At 45.2% G+C, this 22,291-nt stretch overlaps 1 protein-coding gene across 6 annotated transcripts in view; it reads left to right on the top strand.

Moving 5' to 3' along the window:
- Positions 1-22,291, top strand: part of CDK5RAP2 (CDK5 regulatory subunit associated protein 2) — a 170,075-nt gene that overhangs the window by 10,777 nt on the left and 137,007 nt on the right. For 5 of the 6 annotated variants that reach the window (XM_074330932.1, XM_019731199.2, XM_074330930.1 and 2 more), the window contains exons 3-5: positions 2,254-2,321; positions 13,271-13,381; positions 16,832-16,908. In XM_074330932.1, the coding sequence (XP_074187033.1) occupies positions 2,254-2,321; positions 13,271-13,381; positions 16,832-16,908 (256 nt within the window). The remainder of the gene's footprint in view (positions 1-2,253; positions 2,322-13,270; positions 13,382-16,831; positions 16,909-22,291) is intronic. The other variant, XM_019731200.2, reaches the window with a different exon arrangement.

The raw sequence follows: 22,291 nt of genomic DNA, 5'->3' as shown, positions 1-22,291 counted from the left end.
AGGGTTTATCTCTTGGAGAAGGCTTTAGCTGACAGGCCACCGTCAGGTTTTCCTTCAGAACATGTTAACTTTTTCTTTTAACACAAAATCCAACAGTTCCAGTTTCTCTTCTTGCCCAGGCAGTTAGAAGCAGACATCGGTAGGCCTGCTCCTTAATTCAGCCCATGTGTACATCTGCTTCCTGCCAGGCTCTGGGCTGAGCCCTGGGAAGAAGCTTTGAACAGGTTCCAGTTAGGCCAAGAAGGCCATTAAACAAAGAATTATTATGATGAATCACGTGATGAATGGAATGAGGGAAGAAAGAGAAGGTGCTGTGAGGGGAGAAGAGGGAGATTTACCTTGGTGAATGGAGGAGGTGGGTCAGGGAAGAATTTCCCAAGAAACTGATATTGAAGAGTGAATAGGCTCTCGACAGGGACAGACACGGGACAGCGTGTCCCGTTTGAGGACAGGAAGACAAGCCTATGTGCCCTTAATCGGGTGACAGGGCTCGTCACGGCCTGCCCTGCCCACTCCTGAACCGCTCTCCTGAGTGGTTTCCCCACGCCCACTCCCCCCTCTGCGCCTTTCCATCGGACGTTGCTTCTTCCTTTGCCCCCGCATCTGCCTGTCCCCTCGGTAGGACACAGCTCACTGCCCTCTGTGGCTCCTCAGGCTGCCTTAGGTGCGCGTTCCTCTCTGAACCTTACGTTTTCACCTCGTGTATTCCTGTTGGCTACTTCACAAATATCCAGAATCAGACCACTTCTGACTCACTTATACTCTGACCATCCTGGTCTAAGAGCCCGTGATCTCTGGCTTGGATTACCCCAATGTTCTCCTAGTTACTAAGTGCCTTTCAGTTTCTTCTCAGCAAGGCAGCCAGAGGGAGCCTGTAGAAACCAGAGTGCGATCATGTTATGCTTTAGCCCAGAATCCTCAGTTGGCTCCTCCGAGTGCTGAGAAGAGCCCACGAGGCTGTACACAGCATGTCCCCCCATAGCTCACTTGCCTCCTCTCCGGTCCCCTTTGTTTATTGCCCTCTGGTCCAGTGGCATCGTGGCTGGTCCTCAGATCCACTAGACATGCTCCCACCTCAGGCCTCTCCCTTTCCACTTCTCTTCAGGTCTGCCCAGATGTCACCTTCTCAGTGACACCTTCCTTAAAGTGGCAACCCACCTTATTTAAAATGGCAATCCTCACCCCACACTTGGTATTTCCTATCCTTAATCCACTTTATTTTTCACCATAGCATTTATTACGTTTTGACATTCTATGTAATTACCCTATTATTTTATCGTCTGTCTCCTCCTTGTGGAGTATCGGCTCCATTTGTTTGTTTCCTGAGCTAGCCACATCCAGAGTGATGCTAGCAGAGCATAGGCCTCCCTGCATATTTGTCAGAGGATTGCTTTCATTCACTCAACACACATTTACTCAACACCTCAGAAGTGCCGAGCCCTTTGTGCAGCACAGCAGTTTGTTTCCTTCTCTGTCTTACCCACTAGATTGAGGGCCTCGGGTGCAGGTCAGTGTCTTCTATTCACTGTTGCTTCTCCAGCACCGAGCGTGGTGCTTGGCACAGAGTAGGGGCGTAATACATGTTTCCTGAATTAAAGAAGCTGTGGAAATATTTGGGTTTTGGCAAAGTCTTCAATCATTCCAAAGCAGGAATCAGCAGTTTCTGATCCACTGCCTGCTTTTGAAAGTAAGCTTTTATTGGATCTTTTATTGTTTATTTGTTTATGAATTGTCTGTGGCTGTTTTTATGCAGCAACAGAAGAGTTCGTAATGCAGTTGTAACAGATTTTAGGCTTTATGTTATTTTACGAGGACGTGTAGCTTGCAAAGCCTATTCTGGTCTGGTGTCTTAAGAAAAAGGTTGCCAACCCCTACTGTCAAATCAGTTAGACATGCTTTGTTTTAATTGCTGATCTGTGAAGAGGACATCCTGGTCAGCAAAATAACCTTATGACAAGCAGTAAGAAAGTACACATCAGTACCATTCTGCTTTGCCAGATGCCCCGTGCGTTTCCTTGGTTCATCCTCTGACACATTACATTGGGGCTAGTTTAAGTAATTTGTAAATCTTTGAAATCTAATGGTGTAGAGCTTTCCCTAGGCTCAAATCAGTAAATCACAACAGACGGAAAGTACCAGCAGAATATACTGTGGAAGCTATTCACGTTTTTTTGGTCTCTGGACTCTATTCCCTAATAGGGATGCTGGGCAATTTGCAGACTGTGATGTTTTGTCTATTTTACCTTTTTATAGTGCTCCCAAATGTGTCAGAAGAAACGGTGTCTCCCACCAGAGCACGGAACATGAAGGACTTTGAAAATGTAAGTGGAGATACCAAGTCACCCTCCCCAACAAATCATGTCTCCTGCCACTGTCTGAGCAGACCCAGGAGGGAGGTGTATTTCTCAAGCAGAGTCTCAGCAGGATAATGCCAGCGTTAGGAGGAGTGCCGTGTCCCGTGGGCATTCTCTGTGACTGACATACCTACGCAGTTGGCCCTTTATACATGGGCCAGTTATGGGCTCCAACAGGATCAGCAGTTTCCAGCTTGGGGGAGGGTGGTATATTTCCGGTGTCCCGAGTGTGAGGGTATTTCCATATGGCACCGTTGAGAGGAGCTCATATTGTCAAAGGCTTTCCTATTATGTCAGTTGCCTTATTTATGGTCCCTATTTAATCTTTGCTACAACTCTGCGAGGGATCTTGTATTATCCCCATTTTACAGATAAGGACTCACATAATACTTGAGTGGCAGAGCTGGAATTTGAATCCAGGTTTTAATGCCTCCAAAGTGATTATTCTTTCCACCACACCGGGCCGACTCCTTGTGTTCTGTTGGCTTCATCTTTGTTGCTGTTGAATGAAACGCGAGCAGCCTGGGCCCAGTGCGGGGTGGTAATTGTCTGAGAAGGGACTATTTGGTGCTAGATTTCACTTCTGTACTTAATGTCTTCGAGCACTGTGTCTTCATTTGTTAGTGGAGGGGGGCTTGTTGTCAACTAACAGGAAAATAAGGTTATTTTCCCGATTCCAATTCTCCTTAACAACTTACCTGTTCAGTGCTCTCATCTATCATGGGAGGAATTAGACCCTTCTTCATTTGTAACCAAATGAAATCCATACTATGCAAGATACGGGAGATATTTATCAGAGGGAACATGGAGGACACAGAGAAGGACGTTCCACAATTACGTTTCTCTCTCCCCAGTTGTCTGTACAGAACAGAGCGGTACTGTCTCTGGATTTAATTTAGAATACTCATTACTGCTAATAGTTATCTGCAAACCACTGGTGACCAATTGAAGAAATGACTTGTCAGATCTCTAATGGAAACAAGTAATTTCTGAGCTTTGAGTTGTTGTAATTTCAGCTGTACAACTTGATCTGTGCTGTGGGGTCTGGGGCCTCAAACGAATGAGATTTGATTATTTCACATCGTGTATAATTAAAATGTGCTCTACTATTAAATGGTTGTTCCTGTTTTATCATAAGAGTAATAATAGTTACTTCTTATTGAGCCCTTGCTCTGAGCTGGGCACTTTAAATGTCAGGCTCTTTATGTACTAGTTACGTTAATATTAAAGCAGCTCTGCAACACAGTGTTATTTAACTTGCGAGGGGCACACTTTTGAATTTTATTTCTAGATGGAAAAATGTAATCGAATCCTCGAATTTTGGTTTCACATTTGATCATCTGCCTTTTGAACTGGGAGGAATCGTAGAATCGAATCCAACCCTGTATTATATGTGGGAGAAACTGAGGCCCAGGGATATGATGTGGCAAAGCTGTTCTCAGAGGCAGTCTGTTTTCATCCACTTCTTCTGGGTGACCTTGGGCCAGTCCGTTAACCTTCTGTATTTTCCTTGTCTTAAAAATAGGCATGATAATAGTTTCTACTTCACGGTGCTGTTGCGAGGGTTAAATGAGTGAATACTGTGTTTCCCCGAAAATAAGACCTAACCGGAACATAAGCCCTAGCATGATTTTTCAGGATGACATCCCTTGAACATGAGCCCTAATGCGTCTTTTGGAGCACAAATTAATATAATCCCTGGTCTTATTTTCGGGGAACACGGTATATGTGAAGCACATATGCGTAAGAGGGTACCTTCTGTGTGCCAGCTATTGCCCCTTCTTACTGTTATTGGTGTACTTATTCTTGTTAGTTTTTTCTGCTCTGCAAGTGATTTAAGTTTCCCTTGCGCAGACATGTTCTTGGTGACCTAAATACTATTTTTCTTAAAGGCGAGAGAGAACCTTCCATGCCAATATGTTTTAGGATTTATGTTTTTTCCTTTATGGCTGTGGTCCTTTGGCTGCTGTTAGGTTTTTATGGCATTAATATTTTTTACTATAGCATTTTCAAGAGCGAATTCTGCAGTTGAAATTGAAATGACCACACTGTTCTCAATGGCTCCCTTTTAGGCCTTTAGAAGTCACTGAAAATTTTCATCTGGTCTGAGCTACCAAATGCGTGATCTCTGTGTTGAGGTGGTCTGAACTTTCTGTGAGATGCTTAACAGGAATTGCTCTTGGCAGCTAATGCTAATTTTAAAGTCCACATGCGTATTAAAGAGGAGGCTGGAATACTTTTGGTTCAGAGGGGAAACGTCTGATTCCTCTTATTCTGGTCTCAGATGACAGATACCTGGACGTCAGGGGGATTTCGAAAGACAGAGTCCTCCTTCTGGTTTTGCTTAGAGTTCATCTGTTCATCAGTGAATATTGTCAAATCTATACCCTGTGCCAGGCTATGCCAGAGGTGCAGGAATTTACAGTAGATTAATACCAGGTACATCTCCCTGTCAGGAGTCTAACCGTCTACTTGGGGAAAGGACAGGAAAATACTGCAGTGATGGACGTCAGGACAGGGTGCTGTGTGGCACAGAGGAGGGGCCCTAAACCTGGCCTGGGGGGTTCCGGGAAGCCTCCCTGTGGGAGGTGTTCCTTGAGTTGGGTCATCATTAGCCAAGGTGAGAGGACCAATCCCAGGCACAAGGACTCCCATATGGAACCGTAGAGAGAGGCATGATAGGGTGTGAGGAGTGCAGGGCCTCGTAAGTTCCCTTTGGCTGGAAGGAGGCCGTGTGAGAGGGCTTTGGAGAAGTGAGGCTAGCGAAGCAGGCAGGGGTCAGACCCTGCAGGGTCTTGTAGGTTGTACTGCTTTGTTTCATTTTGTCCTGAAGATGAAGGGGAGCCAATGATGCTTTTAATCTGGGGAGGAAAATGGCCAGAATTAAGCTGTCAGATTATCCAGGCTGGGGCCTGCAAGGCGGAAACAAGGCTGGTGACAGTGTGATTGGTGGAAAGCCTGCTGCGTGTGGTGTGGGGAAGGGATGATGTGGCAGCTAGCTAAGGGAGGGGGTCAGGAGACGTGCAGGAGAAAGTCTGAAGGTCAGACTGGGGAGCTCCAGCAGTGATCTCATCCAGGCCCGTCATTTGACACGTGACGTGGGGACGCTGAAGCCCCGAGAGTCAGAGGGACGTACTCGGGCTTTGAACTCCGCTCTTCCGGCTCAGGAAGTCTTTCCACTCCACTCCGCTGCTGTGCAAGTCCTCACGCTGACGTGTGACAACCACATGCCTTCTTTTGCCTCTTTCAGCTGGTCATCCATTGCCTAACCCCGTCATTAGCTGCAGGTATAATCACCTGTACGGCAGGCCATATGGTAGGAAGCTGGCACGTCAGTTTGGTCTTTAGAGGGAGCCTGTCTTATTGGTCCTTTCTAGATGGTAACGTAGTTGGGAGCTCCCTGGACCAGAGGAGGCCTGGCTGAGGCAGTGCTTTGCACGTACTGACACACACTACACATACTGACCTCGTGTGACCTGTTCTCTTTCTCTCTCTCTCAAAATTTTTGGAGTGAGTGGGGAAGACCCAGAATCTGGTTCAGCATATCCAGTCAGTCCAGGTAGCAATCTTCATTGATTTTTCTGTGACCTTCCTGATGGAAAATGACGTGGGTAGCTTTCCACCTGTGTTAATAGTAGGGACCCCCATTGTTTTCTTTCACAGCAAGCGCTCAGCACCCTGTCTTTTTTTAATTTTAATGTTGTATTTAGTTTCAGGTGTACAAAGCAACATACTCGTTAGACATTTACACCCCTCACAAAGTAATAACCTCCCCCCCCAAGTCTACTACCCCTCTCACATTGTCAGCACCTTGCCTTTCTCACCATGGGTCTTATGGCTGTTGATGTGTTTATTTGTGGACATAACCTGTGTCTCCTCTGCTCTTTCCCTGATAGCACCAAGCCTCACAAGGTGGTAGGCACTTCATAAATATTTGTTGGTTAAATGAATGTCTGAGTTTGTATAAGATACTGAACCTGTAACTTTTGGTTGCCTGATGTGTAACATGTGGAAAGTAGTATTTACTCATAGGGTTGTGGTGAGCACTAGGTAACATATGCTTAGGACGGGCCTTCAGCAGAGGGGGCGGCCGCAGGGACTGTTAATAGAGTGGTCAGAGACCGTGCAGCTGGAGGGAGATGAGCAGGGTGGGGGCTGCAGAGCCCGAGTCAGGAGAGCACGCCCGTCCGTCAGGAGGGCAAGGTGAAGCTACGAAGGGGGAGCGGGGGTGCGATGAGAACGAGGCAGGAGACCTGGAAGTGTGTGGGGTGCAGGTTAGTGGGCTTGGAGGACTGTCTGTAGCTGGCAGGGTGGGTATTGCATCCCCTCTGCTGCTGGTTCTGCACAAGACGCGGCCTGACAGTGCCAAGGGCCTCTGGAGTCAAGTTTGGCTCATGGCTGGAGGGGATGTCCGGAGGCAGTCAGGACAGCGGCTTGTCCTGTGGTAGGGGGGCCTCCTGCTTCCCGGACTGAATGCTCTGAGTCCTCATACCTCTGCCTGTCCTGGCCGTGCCCTCCAAAAACCCGGCCAGATGGCGTGCTGGGCAGTATAAATTTTAACAATCTTTTGGAAGGCCCTTTGGGAAGAGATTTTGTTAGTCATAAAAAAAAAATACTACTCTTGAGCCCGCTAATCCATTTTGGGACGATCTGTCCTAAGGAAACAATTCAGTGGGAGGAAAAAGCGCTGTGCTGAAGGTGTCTGTTGTCACATTGTGTGTCATTGTGAGAAATTGGGGACAAGGGAAGTATATTTTTTACATTTGTTATTTCTTTGGCTTCTTGCAATAGGCTTGTGATGAAGGTATTTCACAGATGAGGAAGGTGAGGTTGGAGAGATGAAACGACTTGCTCACGAGCTTGATGTGACTGAGAGACTCAAAGCAGTGAAAATTCAAGCCTGGCCTTTCTGATGATAAAGCCTGTCTGCCCTCCACTAGATTGCATTGAGCGCGTAAGTGCTCAGTAGAGAAATGGTGAAATAATCGACAGCGAACCAGGTCAGGAGAATTGAGTGCAGTCATTTTAAGTGATAATGATGTGTAATTCTGCAACAGCGTGAAAAATATTTAAGATACAATATTAGGGGAAAGCAATGGACTATTCAAATTCACCTATGTTATAATTTTACAAAAAAAAATATATTCATGAGCAAAGGCTGAAAAGAATATAAAAAGAGTTGACTGGATAAGGTAGTTATATTCCAAGTATTGTTTGGGTTTCAGTTTTAAAGTTCTGTTATTACTAAAGTACTGAGGATTACTAAATAGATGTTGGCCTAGGAATAGTTTTCTTGATGATTTGAAGACACCTGGGAGAGTATTTGAATTAGAAACTGATTCCAAAGTGTCCTCATTTTGCTAATCTCACTTAGCTGCCGCTGGCAAAATGATCAAACGTGCAATATTGTTTGCCAGAGATGAGTGCTGGAAAGCCAGAGTTCATGGTTTTTGTGATGTCCAGGTGAGAGATCTAACAGTTTTTGGACTTTTAAGGAGGATAAAAAGTTGATGGCGGCCCAAAGGTCTGCTTCATGAAGGCTCGAGTGAGAAATGGATTCCTCTTCAAAGCCATCCTGTGTTTCCTGCTTGCTGATGCCAGGCTCTGCCAGGTGCTTGAGCTCCTGTGGTTGTCACCCACACCCCTGTGAGGTAGTTGATTTTTATCCTCGTATTAAGGATGAGCCAACTGTGGCTCAGAGATGTTAAATAATTTTCTCAAGGTCACATGGCTCACAGGTGGCCGCGTTGGGAGTTCAGTCCGTTCTGCTGACCCCAGGGCCTTGCTCTTAGCCCTCGCTGCCTTGAATTGAAAGGTGATCTGGTGGTTGAGGCCTAGACTCGTGTAAGTCACTGAAACTGATCTCAAGCAAGGCCCCTTGCTTAGATTTTATTTGCAGCGGGCCTGGTTGGAGTTGCCCTGATTCTTTTTCATGTTGTTGAGGTTTGGTTCTTTTCCGTTTTTGGTGGAGTTCTAGACTGGACAAGGCTTTTGACTGGGCGTGAGAGGAAGCCAGGGTGGCTGACAGCAGCTCCTTCCAACTGGGGCCCCTCCAGCTTCAGAAAGCATCACCCGTAATCATGTTGGGGTACTTCCATGTTGGCTTTCGTTCCACAGGAACACTTGGGCTCCCTGGAGGGCTGGGATAGGGCACGTGCAGCCTTTGCGTTAACCTTTTTTGGAGCATTAGGTTTCTGAGTGGGTTTTCTGTTTTGGGGTATTTATTCGTACTGTACTGTAAGATGTTTTCAGTTTTTCTGGCTCAAGGTTTTAAAATGTCTTGAACTTGTTTCTCCTATAGGGAAAAGTCCAAATGAAAAGAATAGTAGTATGTTTTAAGTTCTAATGCTGTGCTAGGCATAGTAATGAACATGCTAATTAATTTCTTCTAATCCTTATTCTAGCTCTATGAAATAGGCATTATTACAATCCCATTTTTACAGATAAAGAAACTGAGGCATAGGGAAAAATGAACTTGACTAAAGTCATACAGCTAGTAAGGTAGTCTGGATTGTATTCATTCATTATTTTATTCATTCGTTTAACAAATGTTGATTGAGTGTCTACTGTGTTCTAGTTACTGTGCTAAAACCTCAGGGGAAATAGCCATGAACAGATAGATAAGGTCCCTGCCCTCAAGAAGTGGATTATATTCATATGATAAACATGATAATAAGTATTGTGTCAGGAAATAAGGTGAATACAGGTTGTGCAAAGTTCTGCCAAGAAGAATTGCGTGCTAGAGCCTGTCTTGGTGGAGGGTGTAGAGATGGAGATCACGTTAGATCGATCGGAGAGTTAGGAAGGGTCTCTCTGAGTTGGTGACATGTGAGCTGAGATGGCAGGGATGACACTGAGCCGCCCTGGCAAGTGCCATAGGAAGAGCTGTGCAGGCAGACAGGGGCGTGGCTTTTGAGGACCAGGAAAAAGGCCAGTGAGGCTGGAACCTTGTGAGCAAGGGAGGGGATGGTACCTGAGGAGGCTGGAGAGGCAGGCGGCAGCCAGATCAGACAGCACTCTGTGGCCACGGCAGGGAGTTCTGCTCTAAGAGTGATGGAGACGAAAACAGTGGGGCGGTGTGAACCCGATCTGTCTGACTTGGAGGCCTCCTGGCATCACACTGCCTTCAAGAAATTCTTATGTGTTTGTCCACCCATCCAGCCATTGGGTCTTTAGTAACTGTCTCTTATGTTTCAGGCTAGAATGCACAAGAAGATACGGTTCCCAACCTCTTAGAGATGGTTTGGGTAGAAAGGCAGATAACCAGCTGGTACAATGCAGTGTGATGACTGCTATGAGTAAGAAAGTAGAGGTTGTGTGGAAACAGTTAGAAGGGTCCCCAGTCCAGCCTGGTGGGGTTGTCAGAGAAAACCTGATGAGGGAAGTGGTGTTAAGCAGGGAACTAGACTGGCATTGTTACGGGGAAGATGGTGCCTGGGTTTCCTTTTGTTCATTTGGGCCTGTCTGGCGTTGGCAGTGACCTTTTGAAGGCTTATTTACCTTTTCCTTATTTTTTAAAAAAAGTCTTTACTTATAAATAGGACAAATATTCTTTCAAGTGTTGCTAAGAATTTTAGCAGTGTGTACAATGTGGGCATTCTAAGCAAGCTCCATAAATATTTTATTGGTAGCTGAGTAACAGAATAAGGTTCCTCTTTATGGGAAGCGGCTGGCAGGGTAGACTTTTTGTGTGTGAATGAATGTTTTATGTGCTGTTTCCTTAAAACATTCATAAAGGAGGTCTTAATGAACCTACCAATTGTTTCTGGTACTGTTCTCGTTAACCACAAAATTGTTAACAGGAGGGCCGAGGGCAGACACTGGGAAATACACAGTGTAGAGTGTGTGCTTGTTTTCTTCTATCCAGACGTAAAAGTAGGTTTATTAAATAGAGTCTTATATGCTATTACCAGTTATTTTAAAAAAGGCTGAATAGGGAACCGGTGAGTATATATGTTTGGGGATGAATTAGAATTCAAGTATAGCTATTCAGATTTTGCTACATTTTATGTTATTGTTAAATCAACTTTATTGCAATGTAATTTACAGAAAATGAAATGTACCCATTTTAAGTGTTAGATGAGTTTTGGCAAATGTATACTCGCTGGTAACCTCTGTCATAATCTCTCTCTCTATATATATATATATATGTGTGTAGATAGATATAGATATAAACACGTACGTATATATATGTATATATATATATATATATATATATATATATATATATATATATATTTTAATGTGTATATACTGTTCTAGGTTCATGGGGCCGTCATCATAATCAGAATACAGAGCAGTTCCCTAAGGCTCAAGTGTCCCACATGTCCTCTCTTTGTGGTCAAACCTTCCCTTTACCCCAAACCTCTGGCAGCTCTGCTCTGTTCACCGTCCCTCTAATTTCGCTTTTTCTAGATGTCACATAAATGGAATCATGCAGTATGTAATCTTTTGAGGCCTGCTTCTTTTCCTCACTGTAATGTCTTTGAAATTCCTTTGCGTTGCTGTGTGTGGCATAGTGGTTGAGTATTGTTCTGTCATATGGATGTGCCCTGTTTATTCATTACACTTTGAAGGACATTCGGGTTCTTTCTAGGCTTTGGTGATTATTAATGAAGCTGCAGTAAACACTCACGTGCAGGTTTTCTGTGTGAACATAGGTTTTCATTTCTCTAGGGTAAATACCCAGGAGTGGAATTGCTGAGTATTATCGTAAGTGCAGTTTTTAGGGGTAAGAAACCGCCAAATGGTTATGCAGGGTGGTTGTGCCATTGTGCGTTCTCAACAGCAGAGGGTGGGCATCCCATTTGCTCCATATCATCAGCGCTGTAAATGAAAAACAACTGTTTTTAGCTATCTAATAGGTACATAGTGGTATCTCACTGTATTTTCCTTTTTTTTTTTTTTTTTTAAGATTTTTATTGGGGAAGGGGAACAGGACTTTATTGGGGAACAGTGTGTACTTCCAGGACTGTTTTCCAAGTCAAGTTGTTGTCCTTTCAATCTTAGTTGTGGAGGGTGCCGTTCAACTTCAAGTTGTTGTCCTTTCAGTCTTAGTTGTGGAGGGCGCAGCTCAGCTCCAGGTCCAGTTGCCGTTGCTAGCTGCAAGGGGCATAGCCCACCATCCCTTGCGGGAGTCGAACCGGCAACCTTGTGGTTGAGAGGATGCGCTCCAACCAACTGAGCCATCTGGGAGCTCAGCGGCAGCTCAGCTCAAGGTGCCGTGTTCAATCTTAGTTGCAGCGGGCGGAGCCCACCATCCCTTGTGGGACTCGAGGAATTGAACTGGCAACCTTGTGGTTGAGAGCCCGTGCTCCAACCAACTGAGCCATCCGGGAGGCAGCTCAGCTCAAGGTGTTGTGTTCAATCTTAGTTGCAGGGGGCGGAGGCCACCATCCCTTGCGGGACTTGAGGAATTGAACTGGCAACCTTGTGGTTGAGAGCCCACTGGCCCACGTGGGAATCGAACCGGCAGCCGTTGTAGCCAGGAGCACAGAGCTCCAACTGCCTGAGCCACTGGGGCGGCCCTCCCCAATCATTTTTTTTTTTAAATTTATTTTTTAAATTTATTGGGGTGACAATTGTTAGTAAAATTACATAGATTTCAGGTGTACAATTCTGTATTACATCATCTATAAATTCCATTGTGTGTTCACCACCCAGAGTCAGTTCTCCTTCCATCACCATATATTTGATCCCCCTTACCCTCATCTCCCACCCCCCACCTGCCTTACCCTCTGTTAACCCCTAAACTATTGTCTGTGTCTATGAGTTTCTGTTTCTCATTTGTTTGTCTTGTTCTTTCGTTGTTTTTGGTTTATATACCACATATCAGTGAAATCACATGGTTCTCTGCTTTTTCTGTCTGACTTATTTCGCTCAGCATTACACTCTCAAGATCCATCCATGTTGTCACAAATGTTCTATATCATCTTTTCTTACCGCCGAATAGTATTCCATTGTGTATATATACCACAACCCAATCATTTTTGGCTTAAGATTGTTGTTAAGATCTTTCAAGAGTCCAGGCCTATTGTTTTGCAGAATGTCCTTCAATTTGGATGTCTGATTGACGACTTCTGATTAGATGCAGGTTAAAGGTTGAGGGCAGAAACATTTTAAGTGAAATTGTTTACTTTCAGTGATTTATTTCAGGAGGCACAAGATGTCACTTTGTTCTACCAGGGTTGACCCTCTGTATCTGCGGGTTTTGCATCTGTGGATTCAACCAACCGTGATTGAAAATATTTGAAAAAATATATTGGTTATAGGCAAATACTACTCCATTTTATATAAGGAACTCGAGCATCTATAGATTGTAGTATCTGTGGGGGATCCTGGAACAAATCCTCCACGAATACCAAGGGATGACTGCATATACTTTTGATTAGCAGGTGTTTGCTAGGTTTCTAAATTGTAAAGGTACCTTTTCCTGTTTTAATTAACAATCCGTTGGTAAGGTGGTATCTTGAGACTGTGGGAATATCATGTTTTTCAGTGATCTTCCATCTAACGCTCTTAGCAATGATGAGCGTTACTTGAGTCAATTATTGCTGTAGTGTTGTGTAGCGGTGATTTTCTGTGCCTGTTATTCATCTGTATTTATTAAGTGGATTTCTGTTGTAATGAAGAGAGTCTCCCTTTCTTTTTCTTTTCTTTCTTTCTTTACTTATTTACTTATTATCAAGGCAGAGTCATGAATCCTTTCTTCACTCAGTCATTCATTCCGATGCTTAGACTGTTGTAAATTTGGTTGGAGGGAACTACTTCATTCTGGGTTGGTAATTGTAGCAAAGGTAAGCTTCCTGCGGCAGTTAACATTTCAGTCCATCTGTAGCCTTGGAAACTATGGGTATTAATGCAGGTAGCATCCCTTCGTCCTTACTTCTGATGACCCATTTGTGCTTATTTTCCAGCAAATCACTGAACTGAAGAAGGAAAACTTTAACTTAAAGCTTCGCATCTATTTCCTTGAGGAAAGAATGCAACAGGAATTTGATGGCCCCACCGAACACATCTGTAAAACTGTGAGTGTCCCTCTTCTCGCTACCATCCCTGCTGTCTTTTCTCATAGTCATTCCAAGCAGAAGTTTGATTAATGTTTGTTCTCAAAATTAGCATGAATAGATAGAGCTGCTTCCATTTCATTTGAATTGATTATGGGAAGCATAAAGATGACAGGATGACCTTAACATTAAGCAAAGAGATACAAGATTACTTTTAAGGGAGTCTTTCTCGCTTCTTAAAATCAGAATTCTGATTTATTGTGTCTCACTTTTTCTAATTATTTATAATTTAGACAAAGACAGTGCAATGGTGGAATGTCTTTCGAATTGAACCTCATTGTTACCAACTGACTTGTGTGTAACCGTAGGCAAGTCACTGCAGCTCCCTGGGCTGCTTCCAGCATTAAGTGATAACACTTCCGTCACAGGGTGATTTGTGGGGATTGAAATGAGGCGGCAGATGAAAAGCCCCAGCAGAGTCAGCTGCACAGTTACCCTCATTGTCTTAGTGAGGCTCCCACGGGCAGCCCAGAGCCACGAGTGTCAGCTCTTCTGCGGGATGACTCTTCTGTATGCCTGGTGTGTTTGCTTGTAACTGTCAGAAGAAAAGGCCATTCCCATCTGAAGTCTCGACCTGGAGGTCTCTGCCTCAGAACAAACCCGGGTTCTGAAAGTTGAAAAAAGAACTTGGCTTTCTTGAAAAGACATGAATACAAACAATATTTCAGTGCCCATTTCTTGGCTTTCTCCAGTAGATTGGCCTGGGAATTATTCCATTTTTTCTCTTCTGAAGTTGGCACGGGTGGAAACTTTTGAAGGAGGAAGAAGAACTCTGCTTGAGTGTCAGCAGATAAACTTAAATGGACTTGTTTTGAAGAGGGATTGTACTGTACTTTCAAGAATTGAAAAGCAGCCTTGTCCCTCAGGACACCATTTTTTCCCCCTTCGTTGTGGGGGTGGGAAGACAACGAGGGTGTCCCCTTTTCTGGAAGGAAGTGGCGATGCTATCAAATCGTTACAGGAAAACCAATGGTCTGAAACGTTTTACACGTAAGCGTGGTTAGCCTCTATCTCAGAACGTCCAGGGTGATAGGGAGCCCAAACGTGTGACTCGCTCACTCTGTCAGGCCCTGCCCTGGGCGTTTGTACGTCATCACTTACTCGTATTTAAATCTCAAGACAGCCCTTTGCAGTGGAGCTTATCCTCGTTTGACAGGACAGGAAACGGAAGCTCAGGGAAGATCAGTAACTTGCTTGATATCGCAGCTACTGTGTGAGGTGGAATTCGAACCCAGGGCTGCCTACCGCATTGTACTTTGCTGTTTCAGCTATTTTCCATCGTCTGATTGCATGACCTGATTTTATTATACTTTTATTGCAGTTTAATTTTTTGGATAGGTGTACATGATTCAAAATTCAAAAAGCATAAAAGATACACCCTGAAAAGACTTTCTTCCACCCTTGTCTTCTAGTCCCTTGGGTTCTTACCAATATTATTAGGCAGAGAAATTTTATGTATATACAAGCAAGCAAGCGTGTGTATGTATATGTGTATAAGCTCTCTTTTTACATAAATGCAAGCATGTTCTGTAGCTTGCGTTCTTCCGTAATAGTATCTTGGATATCTTTCCTTAATAGTAGTTTAAGAGCTTCTTTATTCTTTTTTTGTAATGATAATTCTGTTTTAGGTTAATAAGGTGTCTTGATTTTTGGTTTGGAAATTATGGTAACCATGTATGTACGTTTATAACTTTAGGGATTGGGCTTGGGAAAAATAGTCCAGTGGACACGTTAGCTGTCCGTTCTTTCTAATTTGCTAGGCTGGAGTGCCAGTTGGTTCATCAGAAAGCAAAGCACTCAGAATCTATAATATCAGCTCTTACATAGCTCTCTGCCCTTCTGAGAGCTGGCAAGGAATCCTATTTGAAGGGTGTTTCTGCAGTTTTCACAAAACCGCAGTTGAACACGTTGTGCATTGTAACTCAGTTGTCCTTTATGCAGAGATCAGTTTCTTGTAGAAAAAGGTCTGCTGCATAGATGACTTCTTTACGTCCTGTTGTTTGACACTGAAGAAAATAACACGTTCTGAGCCCTGTCTCTAGACTCTTCTCTTTTGTTAGCTCATTTAGTCGCCAAATCCCCCGTGTCAGGGGGGTGTTATGTTTTTCATTTGCCACTTGGGGCATAGGAAAGGAGAAGCCTTGCTTTCTCACCTCCTGGACTTGCGCTCCTGAGGACAGTTGCAGGGTCACGTACCCAGTCTTCTGCTCTATGCCGGCGTGGAGGCAGGGACTGTATCTGCGTTGTTTGCCAGGGTACTCAGTGCATGGCCTGTCACAGGTGACTGTAAATATCTGTGAACTGAAAGAATGAATAAATGAGCATCCACTGACTTACTATGGCTTCTTCCTGGTAAAGAGTGGAGGCAGAATTTGAACCCATGTCCTTCTGCTCCCAAGCCCATGACCTTTCTATTCTGGCTGACTTCTCACCCTGGGGTACTTGTTCACCAAGGGCTTCTTGGCTGAAAGGAGGGAGGCATGTCCTCCAAGACTGTCAATTTTACTGGGAATGTTATTTTTATTTAAAATGATACATACGTATTATGGAATAGAATGTAAAATTAGCATGAATTACTGAAATAAAAAAGGGGCAAGATTTCAAGGAAATCTTGGATTTACAGCAGCTCTCTGCAAGGTAGGCACCCAGACCCCTGTTTCTACTATAAAAATTCATCCAACATTCTGTTTGGGATGCGTCTGTGGGCTGGTCGGAGAAGCCCACCACTGCCCGCTGCCTCACGTTGCGATCTATTTGCCAAACGTTCTGTCTTTGGATTCTCATGGGAGTTGAAAACCCAGGGCCACGCGTGACTCCATTCCACTCAGTTAAGAGGAAGATGGGGGGAGAACATTTTGGTATCCCTTACAGAGCTTGCTCTGTGTGGCTGTCTCTTTTGTGAGTTCCCTGAAATCTTGTGTTGAAATGAGGTGAGGCTTCCCGCTTATTCATCTACATGTTTAATTTTTTTTTAAGCTGTAACATTTTCCCACTGCTACAACCAGCACATGCATGATGGTAAACAACCAGAAGTAATTGCTTTGGAACGGCAAAAGCAAACTGCAGAATTGCTTGCAGATCTGCTTGGTGGCGGGCAAACAATTTTTAAATCAGCCTCTCTCTCTTGTATGACATTTATGCCTCGATGTTTGAATGCTTTGGCTGTTCGAAGCGTGGTAAATTTGCATAATTGTTCCGAGTCTTGAGAAATCTGGGGCTTTCTTTTGAGACCACCAGTGTTTAATAATTCCCTTTTCCCTGTGCCCTGAGGCTAATGAGGTTTCGAAAATAACGTCTGCCTGCTACAAGCATTGCGGAGTTAGTCCACCCCAAAAGTGGTTTCCCCACGGTAGACCTTCGTATGTTCTGTGTTTCACACTGTTTCTTTTCTTTCCTGATCTTGTCTGGAAGAACATCGAGCTCAAGGTGGAAGTGGAAAGTCTGAAGTGGGAGCTCCAAGAGAGAGAGCGGCTGCTCATCAAAGCCTCGTGAGTACCTGTCACCCGCTCACAAGCTGGCGGGTCGCCCAGGGGCTCTGATGGTGGCGGCCAGTGGGTCAGGAACATAGAACCTTGTGTTTTCTAAGCCGGTTGTTCCCCAGCTAAGCTCTGAGGACCCCAAGGGGATTTTGTTTTTGTTATTTTTCAACACACTTTTAAAGTGTAGCATACTTACAGGAAAGCGAACAGATCTTCTGCGTTGGCGGGATGAATTTTCACTTAGCAAACACACCTGTGGGGCCGCCGCCCAGCTCAGACACCAGCCGTCACCAGCCCCCAGGAAGTCCCCTCCGTGCGCCCAGGCCTTACCCTCCTCCCACAGAGATAACCACTGTGCCGACCAGTGGTGTCACTGGTGCTAGTTCTGCCTGGTTTTGAACTTTATAGAAATGAAATCACCTACCGTGCATGCACCCTTTTGTGTCTGGCCCCTTTCCCCAGCAGTGTATTTGTGACATGCGTCCCGATGAGCTTAGTAGCTTCGTTCATTGCTGTAAAAGCACTGGGGGCTTAAAGGAGCCCCGAGGAACCCCTGGATGAGGCGGGGGCCGAGGGTGGGGCTTCAGCCAGAGGAGCTCCTTTTTCTATCCGTTTTGCTTAAAGAACATTTGAAAACTAGTGTTTTAATGAATCAGTTAATTTAAATATTTATCAAACATTGAGCACAATTCAGAGAACCTAGCCTGTGACTCAGTTGTTTATTCATTCGTTTGTTTATCAACATGTATTATGTAATTATTGTGTCGCACATTGAGGATTTGAAAACAGACGTTCCCTTACCTCAGAAGCTCATCAGAGACTGCTGAGCCATAGCCTACAAACAAAGTGTAATGGAGCTGCAGTGATAGAAGGTGTTTGTGGGGGCAGTGGGGACACCAAAGTGGGCTGGACTCGCTTGGTGGGAGTGGAGTAAGACTTTCTGGGGCCGATCCACCAAGGATCTGGCTGAAGGCTTTTGTGGAAATGCTTCATCTATTGTGGCGGTAGAGCTCCCGCGCCTGTGGGACCAGGACCAGGACCAGGACCAGGAGTCTTTGGCTTGGGGTGCAGCTGCCCTGCTCTGGGCCGCAGGCCAGCAGCTGTTGGCTTTGAGGAGACCAGAGGTTCCCAGTCCCAGGCTCGACCTTGCACACGGGCTAGTTTCTGAGTGAGTGACTGAAGGAATGAATAAAGCAAATTAACGAGTTTTTGTTTTTTGTTGTAGTTTTTGATTTTTTTGGAAGGACATTGTCCATCCATCTCTAGGCCGGAGTCCCGTCTACTTTCCCAGGCCTGAGCGTCAGTACTCAGCACCCTGCCTGCTGCATGTCTTGGTTAGGACTTGTTTTCAGTGAGGAATGTACTGTGGAAACCCAGACTCCCAGAGGCCATGGGACTCCTCAGGACAGTACGCAGGGTCGCGTGCACATGTGTGTGTGCACAGGCTCCCCAAACAGCCAAACGAGTGGTCAAGGCCCTGTTGGGTCTGACCTGACTTCTCAATTTATTCAGAAAATATTTATTAAGCAGCTACTCCGTGCTGTACTGGGCTAAGTTCCTGGGGAAGCAATGTCATCACACAGGCTCATGGGGCTTACATCCTGTGGGGTGATGGTGATAAAACACTTGCAATAATAAATATATCAGTACAAACTGGGAGAAGAGCTGTGAGAAAAATAAAGGGAGCTGTGAGAGTTTATAGCAGTGGGAGTAGCTCCATAAATACCGACCTGGATCAGGGAAGGTAGCCCCGAGGAGGTAGCATTTGAGATGAGATCTGAGGGGAAGTAAGAATTAACCAGGTGAAAAGTGTGCAAGGGAAGGGAGTGTGTCGGTCTGAGGAAATGGGAGAAGTCTAGGGGGCTTGGCCTCATCTTACAGAGTCTTGAGGTCTCACTAGACATTTTGGTATTTATCCTAAGATGAAAGAGGAAGCAGTTACGGGTTTTAAGCAATTGACATAATCAGAGTTTTGTTTTTTAAAAGGTCTGGATGCTGAGTGGGAAATGTCTTGTGGAGGAAGCAGGGGACCAGGTAGGAGGCTAGTCCAATAGTTCAGGTGAGAGGTGAGTGGCAGAGATGGATGGGTGGATTGGAAAGACCTTTCGGAAGCAAAATTCACAGGTCTTGGTAATGGCTGGAAGGGAGACGTCGAGGATGACTCCTAGGCAAAGGGTGAAGGTCGTGAGCGTGGTTTAAGAATTTCACAGTGACTTAGCTGCTCCAGCTTTCTTTCCAACTTTTTATCCTAAAATACTGCTCACAGATACTGAAAATGTTCTTGCTCCTGCTGTTCTCATTTTGCCCTGACAGAACTCTTTCCCCTTCCCATCCGTTCTGAGCCCGAATGCCTTTCCTGTTGTCTGCCCTACAGAAAGGCTCACGCTGAATCACACATGGCTGCTTTAGCTCACATCAGTCTCCAGAAACTTCTCTGGCCTATAATGGCAGTCCCATATGTGTGTAGCACTTTTCAGTTTATAATACGCTTTCATATCTATTTGCATTCCATCATTATCTTGAGAGTCAAGTCATCATTTTAGACTGGAGGGAATTTAGTCCCAGAGCGGGGAAGGGTCGTAACTAGAACTATTCAGCCAGAAAGATCAGAGCTGGGGTTAGAACTCAAGTCTGTGACGTCTGGCCCAGCACTAGGTTTCATATTCTTTTTAAATTTTCATGTGTGTTTCTCATTTCTCCAACATGACTATACATCTTCTAAGGCCAAGAGCCTCTCTCCTCCTTTACTGGAATATGGGGCCAGTGGAAAGGGCAGGGACCCTGGGCTGGCTCTGCCAGCAGGTCGGTCTGTGGCCTCCGAGCCTGTCTTCTCATCGGCTCCTACTTCATGGGGTCTTTGTGTGTATTCCCTGCACGGGATATGCACACTGTCTGCCCCACACCCCCAAAATGTGCCTTTCCCTCTCCCTCCAATTGCCCAGCACCTAGCAGTGTGTGGGGGTACATACTTGTTGATGGAAAAGTAGCTTTTGATGAATGCCCTCAACTCCCTTTTGGAGTTTTATGATTGTTTTTTGGGGGTGGGGAGGAGGGTGGGCAGGAGATACAGGAACATCCCCCGCTTCTCCCTAAAGAACTATAATTAGAATGGAAAGAATCAAGAGGAAATGTTGATGGTTAAAAAGAGAAGCGAGGGTGGTGTTTATAGAAGGCTCTTTTTTTGTGTCGGGTGGAAAACTGGATTAGATCAGTTTTTTTCAACCTTTTCTCTCTTTAGGTCTTGCCGTCTGTCCCGTCTGTTGGCTTAAATTCTATAAGGAAAGAAAGGGTAGAGGGAGGGAACTAACATTTATTGAGACCGTTCTTCGCCCCAAACCCTGTGCCTGGCATTTGCCATGCTTTATTGCATTTGATTTTATAGCAGTTATGTGAGGCAGCCAGTAGTCCCATTTGAGCGAAGAGAAAACTGAGGCTCAGAGGCGTGGGGGAACTTGCCCAAGTTGGTAACAGAGCTGGGGCTGGTCTGGCTCTGGAGCCCACTCTGCCTTGCTGTGAAGTAAACATGTATGTTCACCGGCTTCCCATTGTTCTGTTTATCAGTTACCATAAGGGGACATTAAAAACGAAAGCAGACATATTGTCGGGAGTAAATTTTATCTCTGTAGCTTTAAAACACAAACAAAAACAATAATTCCATTAGTAGGGGAAACTTGCACCATACTGCTGAGTATAAATTTTATTGCTACAGTAAATGTAAAATGATACAAAGATGATAAATGAAAAGTTGGAACATTTATTATTGGGCGTATATTTTATCGGTATAACTAAAATGCAAACAAACTGAATATACCAGTACTTGTTAAAAATTGTAGTCGGCCTCTTGACAATGTACGTGATGCTGACTATACAACATCAAGTTTCTATTTGGGCTGGTCCGAGGGAGATGGTGTATTTGCACTTGCTGGGTTGTGGGGCGGGGTGAGGATGGAAGGGCGGGATGGGGTAGAGAGCGAGCCATTTTCTACAGGGGGCTCAGTAAAGCCCTGTGAACCAAGGGTGGTGAGAGGAAATCCAGGACTGGAAAAATCCTGTATCTAAGGCTCAGGAAGGGAAAGCTTCCAGTCCAGAATTCTTGCAGCCATATGTAATGCCTCTCGAGGAGTGACAGGAACGATTGCGAATCCCTGCGAATTCCATACAGTTCTGATCAAGAAATGAGCTGGGGGAGTGGGGGCTCAGGACGTTGCATGGCGTTAATCAGGAAGTGGCCGTGGTGGCCTCAGTTGTGGCCAGCGGATGATGCGTTCTCAGCTCAGACACCAGCAGAGGGTGGAATAAGCACCTCGGAGCCTCTCAGCAGGGGCCAGCGCTGCAGTGGCCTCAGGGACAACAGGCTGTCATTGCAGCACTCAGATCATAGAGAAAGGGGCACTGTGCTATGGCCACCACCTGTGTTCGTGTTACCACATTCCTTCTACGCGGTCATCATCTCATTTTTCAAATGAGGAAACTGAGGTGTAAGAGGTAATTTACCCAGAGTCACACTGAGGACATAATAGAGTCAAAATTTGGAAGCAGATCTGTTCAGCTTCAGAGCCCATGTTCTTTCTTTCCAATTGTTCACATTGAATTCCATTAAAATGATATCATGACACTGGGGCCTTCTGAAGGCTTATTGGTGAAAGGAAATAAGATGTGAATAAAGTCTTTATTTGCAGGCAGCTCATGTCTGAGACTTGGACAGCAACTGTGGCTCTCTTGACTTTCCATTGTTCTCAGTCAGGAATTCTCATGGCCTGTCCATGTGCACGTCTGGTCACATGGCTGTTGGTTGGAAAAGTCTGAGATGCCCTTAAAGTAGAGCATGGGCAGCTGGTGGTGAATGGCTTTGTTCTGCTGCAGTTCTTCTGAGAAACCAGCTTTAGGTGGAGCCATTTCCTTTGTATTATCCTGCCTTATGGAAACCCACAGTTGTTTGAGAGATCAGATGGGAACCGCTCTGAGTACATGTCTTGCAGATTCACGTCCGACGCGGTTTTCCTCCTGGGGAGAGCCAGAACGAAAGGCGGCAGTGCTCGTGGTCCCTCCGGTGTCTGATTTTGGTGTCCCATCCCCAGCACTGCTTGTCAGGCAAACAGAGAACGGTCCGTGGTGCCACGGGTGGGGAACTGCCTTTTATGTTAGAGCAGCACCAGGGTGGGCTGCGTGCAGGGTCTCGCCTCACGCCCTATGTGGTAGCTGTCACTCACACAGATGGCGGCGCTGTATTTACAGGCCTTTCCCCTCCAGTTGGCAGAAGAGGAAGCATGTAAATCCTTAATCCCTCAGCTTTATTTTTGGTGCATACTGTTCCTTTGCACATCGGTTTGTCAAACCAGCTCCCTTCCTTCCCTACCCCTGGTGAAGAGGTGTACTTTGTTGGGAGTTTCCT

The sequence above is a fragment of the Rhinolophus sinicus genome, linkage group LG04 (genome assembly GCF_036562045.2).
Source record: "Rhinolophus sinicus isolate RSC01 linkage group LG04, ASM3656204v1, whole genome shotgun sequence".
NCBI classification, from domain to species: domain Eukaryota; kingdom Metazoa; phylum Chordata; class Mammalia; order Chiroptera; family Rhinolophidae; genus Rhinolophus; species Rhinolophus sinicus.
Note: the sequence above shows the minus strand (reverse complement) of the source record. Positions and strands in the feature narration are given on the sequence as shown.